Genomic DNA, 11,826 nt, shown 5'->3' on the forward strand with positions numbered 1-11,826 from the left:
GTTGCTAGTTTTTATGTATAAGTTTAACTTTAATATAATTGTCAGGTTTCAAATCTCTACTTAATGATTTTGGTACATTTTTGGATTTGGGATCAAGTATACCCAGTCTCCTCTAACTAGAACTTTCTTCAAAATAATATGCAAAACCTATATATGTGTACCAATAAACAAATTGTTATTGTGAAAAAAAATTATAAAATTGTTTGAATAAATGAAAATAACACATTTTTTATACAGTAAAACCTCGTTAAGTCGTCACTGAAGGGACTAAAAATTTTTGACCACTTATGCGGAGTGACTACTTATGTGGAGTGGAAGTTAAGGAAGAAAAAAAAAAGCCTTACAAATATTCATGAATAGCAGTAGAATTCTGTGAGAAAAACAATAGCCTATGCAATAAATGCCTATAAATTAGTGGAAATTTTAAAAAGGGGGAAAAATACTAATGATAGTTACTTTGTTTTGTTTTCTCTTACTTATACATTACTTAATAACAACATCTTATTTTATTGTAGTTACGGTACATTAATACCATCCTTCAATGTTGACTGATGAAGTTGTTGCTTAGGGAAAAGAATTATCTCTTCTAACATACATCAAGCTTTAAATTCTGTGTTTGTGGTTCTTTGAACGGATGTTAAATACTGATTAACTTTCACCAGGTATTAGATTTTGTCGTCTTGCTGGAAGGAATTAGATTCATATTCTCGACACTTGGCAGAGTCACAGCAAGAATTATGCTTTGAATGACCAGAACCGAGGATCCTGATTTCAAGGAAAAATGAATATCAAACAGCCTTTCAACTAAGTCCGACACTATTTTCTAAGATCCGATAAGGAAAAGGAATTTTAGAAAACAACTTTTGAGTGACTAGTTAAGCGGGTAAAATTAAATTTGGTGACCAGTAAAGGAGAGGATCATTTTACATTACTGTGAATGAGACCTTTTCGGGACCAAAGAGAAACGACCACTTAAACGGAGTGACCACTTAACCGGTCGACTACTTATTGAGGTTTCACTGTATTTATTCTGTCGAGAAACTTTTCGTTTCAATGAAAACAAGAAAGGAACAACGTCGCAGCATTAACATTTTGTGCAACAAAGTTAAAAGAAGTTCAGCACTGCACACATACGTTTCAAAGTTTGTATTCAACGTGCCCTGATTAACGCATGGGCCTAGAGTCAGCCCCCGAGGTTTAGGATCCCTATCTTATTCAAAGTTACATTACATGTAATAGAATTTGCATTTATTAGACTTCAAAAGATAAGTCTAACAGGACTAAGCAAAAAGGTATTTAACATGGATTACCTACACCAAATTTTCCAGGACTACAAATTGACGCTCAACAATAATAAGTAAAGGAAAAATAAAATAATAATAATATAGAAAATTTTTTTCATCAGGGGGGGGGGGTCGTACTAAATTTCAGTAATAAAATGGAGGAGTTTTGAAGGAGTAAAATGATATTTTGAAGGAGTACTAATGGGCTGTCATTAAATGATGTTGTGCACTTTTTTTCAACATATTTGACCCCCTTCCCCTTTTGTCACACTTCACCTTGCTCCTCCTCTTGTCACATGTCATATTTTTTATAATCATATTGATATAATAACTGTATGGTGTCACTTATTGTCACCCTCTCTCTTCCCCTTGTCACAATTTCATGAACCCGTCTCCCCTTCAAAGCATTGACCTTTCTACAATATCACAACTGCAATTTACTAAATTATTGTTTTTTTAAACACAATCACTTAATGCAGTACATCTTCTTATGTATTTTTGAATAGTTAATAATGATTAGAGAACCTGACTTATGTTGTCAGAGTGTGGTGGAGAAAAAACAATCTCTACCTAGTATAAAATGAAGTCTCCAAAAAGCGTCTGTGTGTTTGAACTCGCAAAACTCGAGAACTACCCGGCCGATTTTTCTGAAATTTTCACAGTTTGTTCCTTTAAGTCCTGAGAAGGTTTGCAGACCAGTTTGAATAAAATTCAATAAATAGTTCTTTTTTTATTCCAATTTACGTCCAATTTTCACATAAATTCTCAAATATGGGGGAGAAAAATTACTTGCACTTATTAATATTACACATCGTTAGAAAGGGTAGAATTTTCCGCGTTCTACGCCATTTGTTTTAATGCTCTAACTTTATTACGGCGGGAGTCATTTGCGTTTTTAGCTCGAATTTTTTTAGGCTTAGCTGAAATTCAGTCACTACTTTCTTCGGTAAATAAATCAATAAAAAGTGAAGGAACTGTCCCACAGCTTTCCTTTTGACGCCATTGGAAAGAGCGACCTTTTTTACTCCAGATCTAACTCGACCTATGGTCGAAAAAATAAGCTTTTATCTCGAAAGGAAAAAAAGTTACAAGCCTTTTTAAATCAAGTTTAAGAAATCTCGATTCCATTCAAACTGTGAACCATTTTCTTTCGCATTTTAATTCCTTAAACTTATTTTATTTTGTGTTTCCATGGTTACGCATTTTAAATCCATCTTTCTGGATTTAATTTCTTAAATGTATTTTAATATCTGTCGTCATTGTTTGTAAGGATGATGTTTTTTTAATTTATTTTTTACGCCCGATTGTTGAATATACGTCACTTGACACAATTTTTGTTTTCAAGGTAGTCCGGGCAAAGCCGGGCAACGCAGCTAGTATAATCATAAAACTTGAAAAAAAAAGCCAAGCATCATTTAAGCATGTTTTATTTCACTTATGAAATGTCTTTGTCATATAACAATATTTTCACCTTCAACTTTTATGACTTCTATGATCAATTTGTAAATCACATCTTTATGAAAAAAATAAAAACACAAAATTACTACATTGAAAGCACCCTTATACCTTCACACTTGTGACGAAGTTAAGTTGTCGATCGAAGTATTTCAAATTACTGTCATAGAGAAGAATTATGTAGTCTTAAACTGAAAAAGAAGGAGTTTTGAAGGAGTTAAAACAAAAAAGAAGGAGTCTGAAGGGCCCTTCGGAAAAATTTCTTAAATGAGGGAGTATTGGAGGAGTTTTGAAGGAGAGTACGAACCCTTGTGTCATTGGCGTAGAGCAGAACCTTTCTAATAAAATAATAATAATTAAAAATACACAAAAAATGAATAAAAAATATTAAAAAAAAATAAATAAAACCAAAAAAAAGAGCTAAAGAAATAAATAAAAAAAACAGAAGGGAAAAAGGGTTGAGAAAAATTGCGGAGGCGAATTTGCGCCATCGCCCCCCCCCCCCCAATAATCGAAAGGACTGAAAAGCCGACTCACCGCAGGAACAGCAGATGAAGCAGTTGGTGTGATAGAGGTTGCCCATCGCCTGGCAGGCCTGTCCAGCTCCAGTCACCTTTTCCCCGCAGGTGTGGCAGATGCCTGTAATACAGAGGGACAAGCAGTCAGTGAACTCTTCAAGGACACATACAGACATTTTTCAAGGCGACTGATTTTTATTAGTTACTTTTTACCGTGTATACCGATTTAAAAAATATTGATGACAAAGGTTTTGGACTTGAATCCCGAAACCGAACCCAAGCCTCCCTTCAGCCAACATCAATAAGAGTCAGTCTAAATTTGACTTTTTTAAACTTCATTTTCGAAAAATTACCGGTGGAGAGTCCCTCAAGGGCAATCGCCCCCATCGTCTTTTCCCTTGTGTCTGTCCCTGACACTGCTACCATTTTATAGTACAGTAGTATCTCCTTTGAAGGACACCTCTACCAGGGCCATAATATTGGCTGATTTTACTACCATTTTTCAGTACCCTTAACAAAAATCTGATTTTAAAATAGGTACTTTCACAAAAATCGAGAAAAAAATCATCAGTTTCCAAAAACTAACTTTGAAAACCAGCAGTCACAGAACAATATTAAAAGATAGAAAATTTCGCAAAAATCTCTGCGTTTTAAAAACAAATAACTTCTTTTCTGTTTAAAACAGTTTACTCAAAAACAAAACGCTAAGACGATTTATATGAACAATCACTTAGGTTAAAACCTTTTCATACTACTTTAACTTCTTTAAAGTTGTTTTTCGTCAAATTGCATTTACGTAATCGATCAGCATCAGTTTTGGGGTACCGTCTTTTTGATGATTTCCTGGGTTGTACACAGTGCAAAGCCTGTTGAGCTGAGACACAATGGTTTTTTTCTAGCAATTACGTTTTTAGCCTCTCCCCCCCCCCCAAAAAAAAAACCTGTAAAAAAATAATAGTAGATGACATCATTTACACTTTTCAAACTAACGTTTAAGTCCCTCATATTTCCTTTAACAAAAATTAGAATGTTCCTTTAAAAAATCACAAAATCAATGTCAAATTTCTAAAATGTAATGATTTCTTCTTGAAATCATGATTACAGTTGGCTAATTACTTGAAATACAGTCAAGAAAGACAAAGGAGCAAACGACCTAATCTTGTGCAAATGGCTCCCTAATTCACTGTGTTCTTGTTTATTTTACATTGCCTGAATCGCGTACGAGGAACATTCAAGCAAAGTAAAATAACCAACATACAGGCAGGCAGAGAAGAAGGATCATGCATGCTTTGTAAGATAAACAACATTCAGTTGGCGTACGGTCTCGATCGGTGTGAATCCTACTGTACATATTGAGGTTCAATGCGTTGGTGTTCAAAAAAAAGAAATCACAGGTAATCCGCGGCAGCGTATATTCCGCACCTCATGAACTCTGCCTTTTTCAACAGATAATCCGCGGATTATGCGCAGGAAAATACGATAGGAGGTGATGCTCGTACGCCTCCCCCCACCCCCCACACTCTCAAAAGCAAAGAGGCCTTGCCTCCTCACTTTGCGGAGTTGAAAATCAACGATGAATTGCACAATGATATATTTCTCAGCGGATTGACCTATTTCACGAAAATAAAAACTTTCCAAATAAATGGTGTTGTCTCATGTTATTTCATAAGAATGGAACTCTGAATTGGATAGGGGAGGCTTTAGTGGCCATCCGCTCCAAATTTCTACGCCAAATTCCGCATTTTCAGAGGTCATTTAGTCAGTCATGTTAATCCAATTATTCAGATTAATTTTATTTTTAATGAGCAGATGTGTGCATCACGAATTCCTTTTACGCCAATTTAATGATAATAGTGCCTTAGAGTAAGCAAAGAAACACTTCAAATATTTTTACTCCAAGTTTATTGCAAACTGAAGCAAAAAAAAAAAAGTTTCAAACAGATTCCCAATATTGGACATTTGAATGTGATTCAATGGTTAACTCTATAAATATCACCAATAGTGGCCAAAATGAAACCAGATTAAAAAAAAAAAAAAAACACGGCAAATTTGTCGCCAAGTTGGCGATAAAACGTGGCGACCAAAAGCTTGGCGATATATTGCAAAGTGTTTGCAAAATTATAACACCACTTGGGTTTGCATCGAAATGAACACGGACTTCCCCACAAAAAGGTGAGAAAGATCCCCATTTGGAACATCCGAATGCAACCAAAAGAGGAGGTCCACAACTAGAACCCACTAGGAGCCTCCGTACCAAATTTCAACTTCCTACGACATACCGTTTTTGAGTTATGCGAGATATACTATACGCACATACATACGGACCGTCACGAGAAAACTCGTTGTAATTAATTTGGGGCTCGTCAAAATGGATACTTCGGGTGTCTACACGTTCTTAGGCAAAAATCCACGTGTGGTCCGGTTGAAAAAAAAAAAAAAACTCAATATCCATTCGGGGGCGAGCAAAATGGAAATGCAGGCCGATTTTTGGGTGAATTTTCTTTTCGCGAATACAATACTTCCTTCACTTCAAAGAACGAAGTTAAAAAAAAAAACAGATTTTCAGGGCGCTTCTCCAACTCCCTACAACTCTTTTGACAGGGTTGCCAACATAGGGGTTTTCCCCCTAAGTTTAGGGGGAAAATTTTAGAATGGGATTTTTTTAGGGGGATAAAATTTTTAGAGGTAAATTTAGGGGTTTAAATTTTAGGGTTTTATTAGGTAAAAATGTTCTTCTTTTACCTATGAAAATGCTATTTTTCGATTGTTTCATGCATTTTTTTACTTACATATACTTTTTGAGTTTTTGTAACCATTGGTTTTGATGAGAAATGACACAAAAATGATAAAAATGACTTTATTCCACTCAGCAACGAAAAATATCAATGGTCACGTGATCTTTTAATCCCATGTGTGACGTCACAGTTAAAGAATCACGTGACTTTCTGACGTCATAGGGGTTTTATGAGTTGAGGTTAGGGAGAAAATTTTTTAGGAGTTGGCAACCCTGTCTTTTGACTCACCCCCCTCCTCCTCGTTTTTGGTGAACCAAATCAGGTCCAAACAAACTGAATAGCGTTTTTAAAAAAATTGTTTAATTAAAAATAAAAACAAACATCATAGGATTACAATTTGTCAGATAACATTTTGTCTTTCCTTTGCGCTGCAATCTCACGTTCTCTTCGGGAGGGAGGGGTCGAAATGCGCGGCAAAGGTCAACCGAGAGGTCACTTTCCGTTTCTGCTAGAGAATGGAAAGGACATGCAAATCCGAATCGTGGGCGACGAAACAGGTGCGGTTGCGGCGAAAAAACGAGGTCGCGAAGGTCTGACTTGCGGTCTGAGAAACAATTACAGTATACTTCTGATTATCCGTGTGCGGATTATCCGCGCATCATTTCGGAATCACACTTTTCTAAAGCTTCGATGATGTTATCGATAATATCATCATTGAGGAAGTTAAAGAAATCGAAGGTTTCGAATCAGTTGACGCTGAAAATGTCGAAGAGTGGTTTAAAAGCGACGAACGTGAATCGGGATTTCTATGTCTAACTGACGAAAATATCATTGAACTTGTTGCTGAATCAAACGCAAGTGATGATACCCAAAACGAAGATGAAGAACATGAAGAAAATACAATTTCACATTCTACTGCTCTACAATCTGTGGAACATTCATTGGATTACATGAGTGAAAGAAGTTACGATTACGGAGAAATAATTGCAGTAAGAAAAATTCGTACGGACATACGCAACAATTTAAACAAGCTAAGAGAACAAAAATGTATCACCGATTTTTTTAAGCAATACATTTCGAAAAAAACATCCTGGTTTGTGTGAGTATATATACACATCATTTAGTTTTTCCTAATTTCCCCTTTAATAGTTACCCTGCATATTCCTTAAATGATTTTTCGGATTATCCGTGTTTTTCGATTATCCCTGCTACGTCGCCCGGTGATTAGCACGGATAATCGGGAGTATACTGTACTTTATATTTTTATCTGACTCTGCCGAGCACGACCCTGCCCACAGGGAACAACACCATGCGCAAATAATAGAGTCGCTCTCTAAAGTTGTTGTGAATGATACACAAGAAAAGAAATAAAAAGTTGAAATCATTTTCTTTTTCCCTCTTTTAATTTTGTCCTCATACACAATTGCTTGTTCTCAAAAAAAAATTCTGATGCTGGGATTTGAGAAAGAAAGGGGGGGGGGGGGGGGCGGAATGACTCGCCGGCCCATCGGCGCCTATGCACCCTTTCGTCCTCAAGCCTAAAGACCATTTTTTAAATATTTTTTTAGTTGCTATTTTTATTTTTTGGTGCAACTTCCTTTTTTTTATTATTATTATTATTTTACGCTTACAAACCTGTACGCCTGAACTTCGCTTTTTTTTTTCTTTTCTTTAAACTTGTAAACCTGTGTAACATCTTTTTTTTTCTTCTAATTTTCTTTGCATTTTTCTCTCTTTCTTTTTTTTTTTTTTTTTTTTGCGCTCTCTTGCGGGACCAAGTCCGTCCCTGGAGGGAGGGGGGGAGGAGTGCTGCAGCCCTTCAGCCCACCTCCTGAGCACGCCACTGATACACTAGTGCAGGGCTCTCCAACCTACGGCCCGCGAACAGATTTTGTCCGGCCCGCGGAAAGCTTACAATTTTTTTTTCTTTTTTCGGAACAGAGACAGTCTCGTTGGAAATATAATTGAGACATTATTTTTAATCAAAATCAATTAATTAAAATCTTTTTACCGTTAATTTTAATCATTTTTTACTGTTAACTACGACAGGGTTGCCACTCAATTTTGGAAAAAAAATTCCCTGTGTTTTCCCTGTATGAAAATAAAACATTACAAACGAGCGAGCACTGATTATTTGGAAAAGAACATTAATATCTTGATAATTTCACCACAGGGTAAAAAAACGAAACAAATTTCTAAATAAATAAGGGAAAATAAATATGAATTCATAATAACTGAAATAATAGCATGGTGGTTGAATATATTCAACTTTTTATTCAAAAAAAAAAAAAAACTTCTCTTAGCCATGGACCTAAAAGTGTATAAGTGACCCAGTACAATGATTATCGACGACTCATTTCATACACTCTAAATTAGCATGAAATTCAAGATTCTATTTTTATGATAAATATTTTAACATTTACTTTAAAAAAAAAACTTTCAAGCAAAATTACCATTTTTTATTTTACTTTATTTTGAACTTTATTAATATTCTCATAATAATTATTACTATTTATTTAATTTTTGGTAGTTTATATATTTGGGAATTGATTTTTGTAACTTTAATTTAAGAAGGAAAAAACATTCCCTGTATTTTCCAGGTTTTTGAGGAAATTTTTGAAATTCCCTGGATTTTCCCTGTTTTTTTGTTGATTTTTGAATTCCCTGTGTTTTCCCTGTTTCTTCAGGTTTCCCTGTGGCGTGGCAACCCCGTACGAGTGCAGCATCCATCTCTTTTTTGCGTTTTCCGAGAACAAATCTCTTTTCTCATTCTCCCGTTAGTTCCCTGGCATTGGGCATTTATTGGCCCCAGGGAAAACACATGCCCACTCCTGTCTTCACCAGCGTTTAATTTGTGGTCAGCTCAGCCTGACAGGGAGGCTGAAACCAGATTTAAATGTTCATTGCCAAACTTTAATGCTAGATTCTCAATTTTGAGGAAAAAACTTGATAACAGAAATCGAAAGTCTCCCACAAATAGCTTTGAAGACTTTGATCGCGCATCAAACGAAATTCAACGCTTTTAAAACCCTCTTAAGTGTGATATTGACAAGGTGCCTTCTGAAATGCAACTTGGAAGTTTGTCTCTGAATTGAACCAGCTGCTTTAATGAATCAAATCGTCAAAAACAGAATGAATAGCCGTGTCCAAGGGGAGGGTTTTAGGGGTTAAACCCCTCCCATTGGAGGAAAAAATAATAAACCAAAAGAAAATTTATTGCTGACTTTTATAGCTTTAATATGAAAGTTTGTGTGCTACGATTCAAAAAACCCTTTCTATCTTCTTTATCTTTACTAATAATAAAGCTGAAAGTCTCTCTGTCCGGAGGATGTCTGTGACGCGCATAGCGCCTAGACCGTTCGGCCGATTTTCATGAAATTTGGCACAAATTAGTATGTAGCATGGGGGTGTGCACCTCGAAGCGATGTTTCGAAAATTCGATGTGGTTCTTTTTCTATTCCAATTTTAAGAAAAAAAATTTCATAAGATGGACGAGTCAATTACGAAATTATCATAACGTGGAACCGTAAGATGGGTACAAGCCAACTGGTGAGAGAATTCACCATACGTTATTTGTAAATATACAGGCGAACCAAAAGACCTTTTGGTTTTTCTATTACGGGCAAAGCCGTGCGGGTATCACTAGTATTATATAAAATTACGGTTTTTAAACTTCAGTATTGAAAATATACAGAAAGAAATTTCCTGTCCCTCCGCTCTTGTATCCGTCCTTGGTGTGCAGACAGAACGAGTCGCCCCTCTTGAATAATAATCAAAGAGAAAGTTCCGTTTCGTGAGATCCGGATGTGCAACAAAAGATCTCCTCCCACACTTTTTATCGGCGAAGCTTTCAGTGGCGCGTTCTCTGACATCGGCAATGAGGTTTTGCGACTTTTTCCACAGAGGGGATTGCCGTCAATCAACAGTGGTCCGACCAAAACATCCATCTGTCTACCAGAATATAAATATTAGTGATTCATGGGACCAGTGGCGTAGTGAAAATTTTTTCATGCTTATGTGTGTGGTTGAAATGTTTCGAAATTAAAGGCCGAAAGGCGTAACTTCAGCCAATTGCATGTGTGTCCATAGCATTAATTATGTAGCTTGATGGGAGCAGGGCCTTGGCCACAGCATGGGACCAGTGAAGTTTTATTCCTGTTTTCTTTTCAAAAATTTCAAGCACCATCATTTTTACTTTCTTCTATATCTCTACATAGTATAAAATGAAGTGTCCCAAAAGCGTCTGTTTGTTTGAACTCGCAAAGCTATAGAGCTACCCGGCCGATTTCGCTGAAATTTTCACAATTTGTTCCTTTAAGTCCTGAGAAGGTTTGCAGACCAGTTCGAAAACAATTCGATGAATGGTTCTTTTTTTTTATTCCAATTTAGGCCCAATTTTCACATAAATTCCCTAATATGGGGGTGAAAAATGACTCGCAATTAGTAATATTATATACCGTTAGAAAGAGTAGAATTTTTCGTGTTCTACTCAATTTGTTTCAATGCTCTTCCTTGATTACGGCGGGAGTTATTTACGTTTTTAGCTCGAATTTGTTTAGGCTTAGCCGAAATTTGGGCACTACTTTCTTCATTAAATTTATCAATAAAAAGCGAAGGGGTTGTCCCACAGTTTCCTTTTTGACAGCATTGGAAAAAGCGACATTTTTTACTCCAGATCTATTTCGACCTTTGGTCGAAAAACCTAAGCTCCTATCTCCAAAGGGAAAAAAGTTACAAGCCTTTTAAATCAAATTCAAAAAATCGCATTTCCATTCAAATTGTTAACCATTTTCTTTCGCATTTTAATTCCTTAAACTTATTTTATTTTGTGTTTCCATGGTTACGCATTTTAAATCATTATTTCTCGATTTAATTTCTTAAAAGTATTTTAATATCTAACGTCATTGTTTGGAAGGGAAATTTTGCATGATGGTTTTTTTTTATTTATTTAAGCCTGATTTTTGTATATACGTCACTTGACACAATTTGTATTTTTAAGGAGGACCGGGCAACGCAGCTAGTCTAATATATAGAAGAAAGTATTGGATTCGTGCAAATTTTCGAATTTCGACGGATTCGAACGTTTTGAGGTGTGCCGAGTCCATTTCGACCATTTCTGGAAAATGTCTGTCTGTCTGTGTGTATGTGTGTCACGTCTGTGTGTGACCAGTTTTTTGTGGCCGCTCTACAGCAAAAACTACCGCATGAAATCGAACGAAATTTGGTACACAAATGTGCCCCTACGTGAACTTGTGCCCATTGGTTTTTAGCGCGAATTCCTGACAGGGCTGTTTAAACTCTGCGTAAAACGAAGGTCTACTGTACACAAATCTACACTGCATATAAAATGATGACTGGATGTAAAAATTCCGATCGTCAAATTAATTTTTTTATAAAAAGTTTGGAAACAAAAAGGATATTTCATGTTCAACAAAAACCATCAGCTGCTGCGCAAAGTGTTCATTTCCGTTCAAGTCTAATAACAAACAGACTACGCATACAGGGTTGCCACTCAATTTTGGAAAAAAAATTCCTTGTGTTTTCCCTGCATGAAAATAAAACATTACAAACGAGCGAGCAGATTATTTGGAAAAGAACATTAATATCTTGATAATTTCACCACAGCGTAAAAAAACGAAACACAAATTTCTAAATAAATAAGGGAAGATAAATACGGATTCATAATAACTGAAATAATAGCATGGTGGTTGAATATATTTAACTTTTTGTTCAAAAAAAAAAAAAAAACTTCTCTTAACCATGGACCTAAAAGTGTATAAGTGACCCAGAACAATAATTATCGACGACTCATTTCATACACTCGAAATTAGCATG

General features: G+C 35.8%; 1 protein-coding gene across 1 annotated transcript in view; it reads right to left on the reverse strand.

Moving 5' to 3' along the window:
* LOC129232370 (LIM domain-containing protein jub-like) overlaps positions 1-3,378 on the reverse strand; it is a 48,764-nt gene extending 45,386 nt beyond the window's left edge. Inside the window, exon 1 of the mRNA XM_054866521.1 lies at positions 3,276-3,378. Coding sequence (XP_054722496.1) covers positions 3,276-3,321 — 46 coding nt within the window. The 5' untranslated portion in view covers positions 3,322-3,378. The remainder of the gene's footprint in view (positions 1-3,275) is intronic.
* Between the last annotated feature and the right edge of the window lie 8,448 nt (positions 3,379-11,826).

The sequence above is a fragment of the Uloborus diversus genome, unplaced genomic scaffold, assembly GCF_026930045.1.
Source record: "Uloborus diversus isolate 005 unplaced genomic scaffold, Udiv.v.3.1 scaffold_12, whole genome shotgun sequence".
NCBI lineage: Eukaryota > Metazoa > Arthropoda > Arachnida > Araneae > Uloboridae > Uloborus > Uloborus diversus.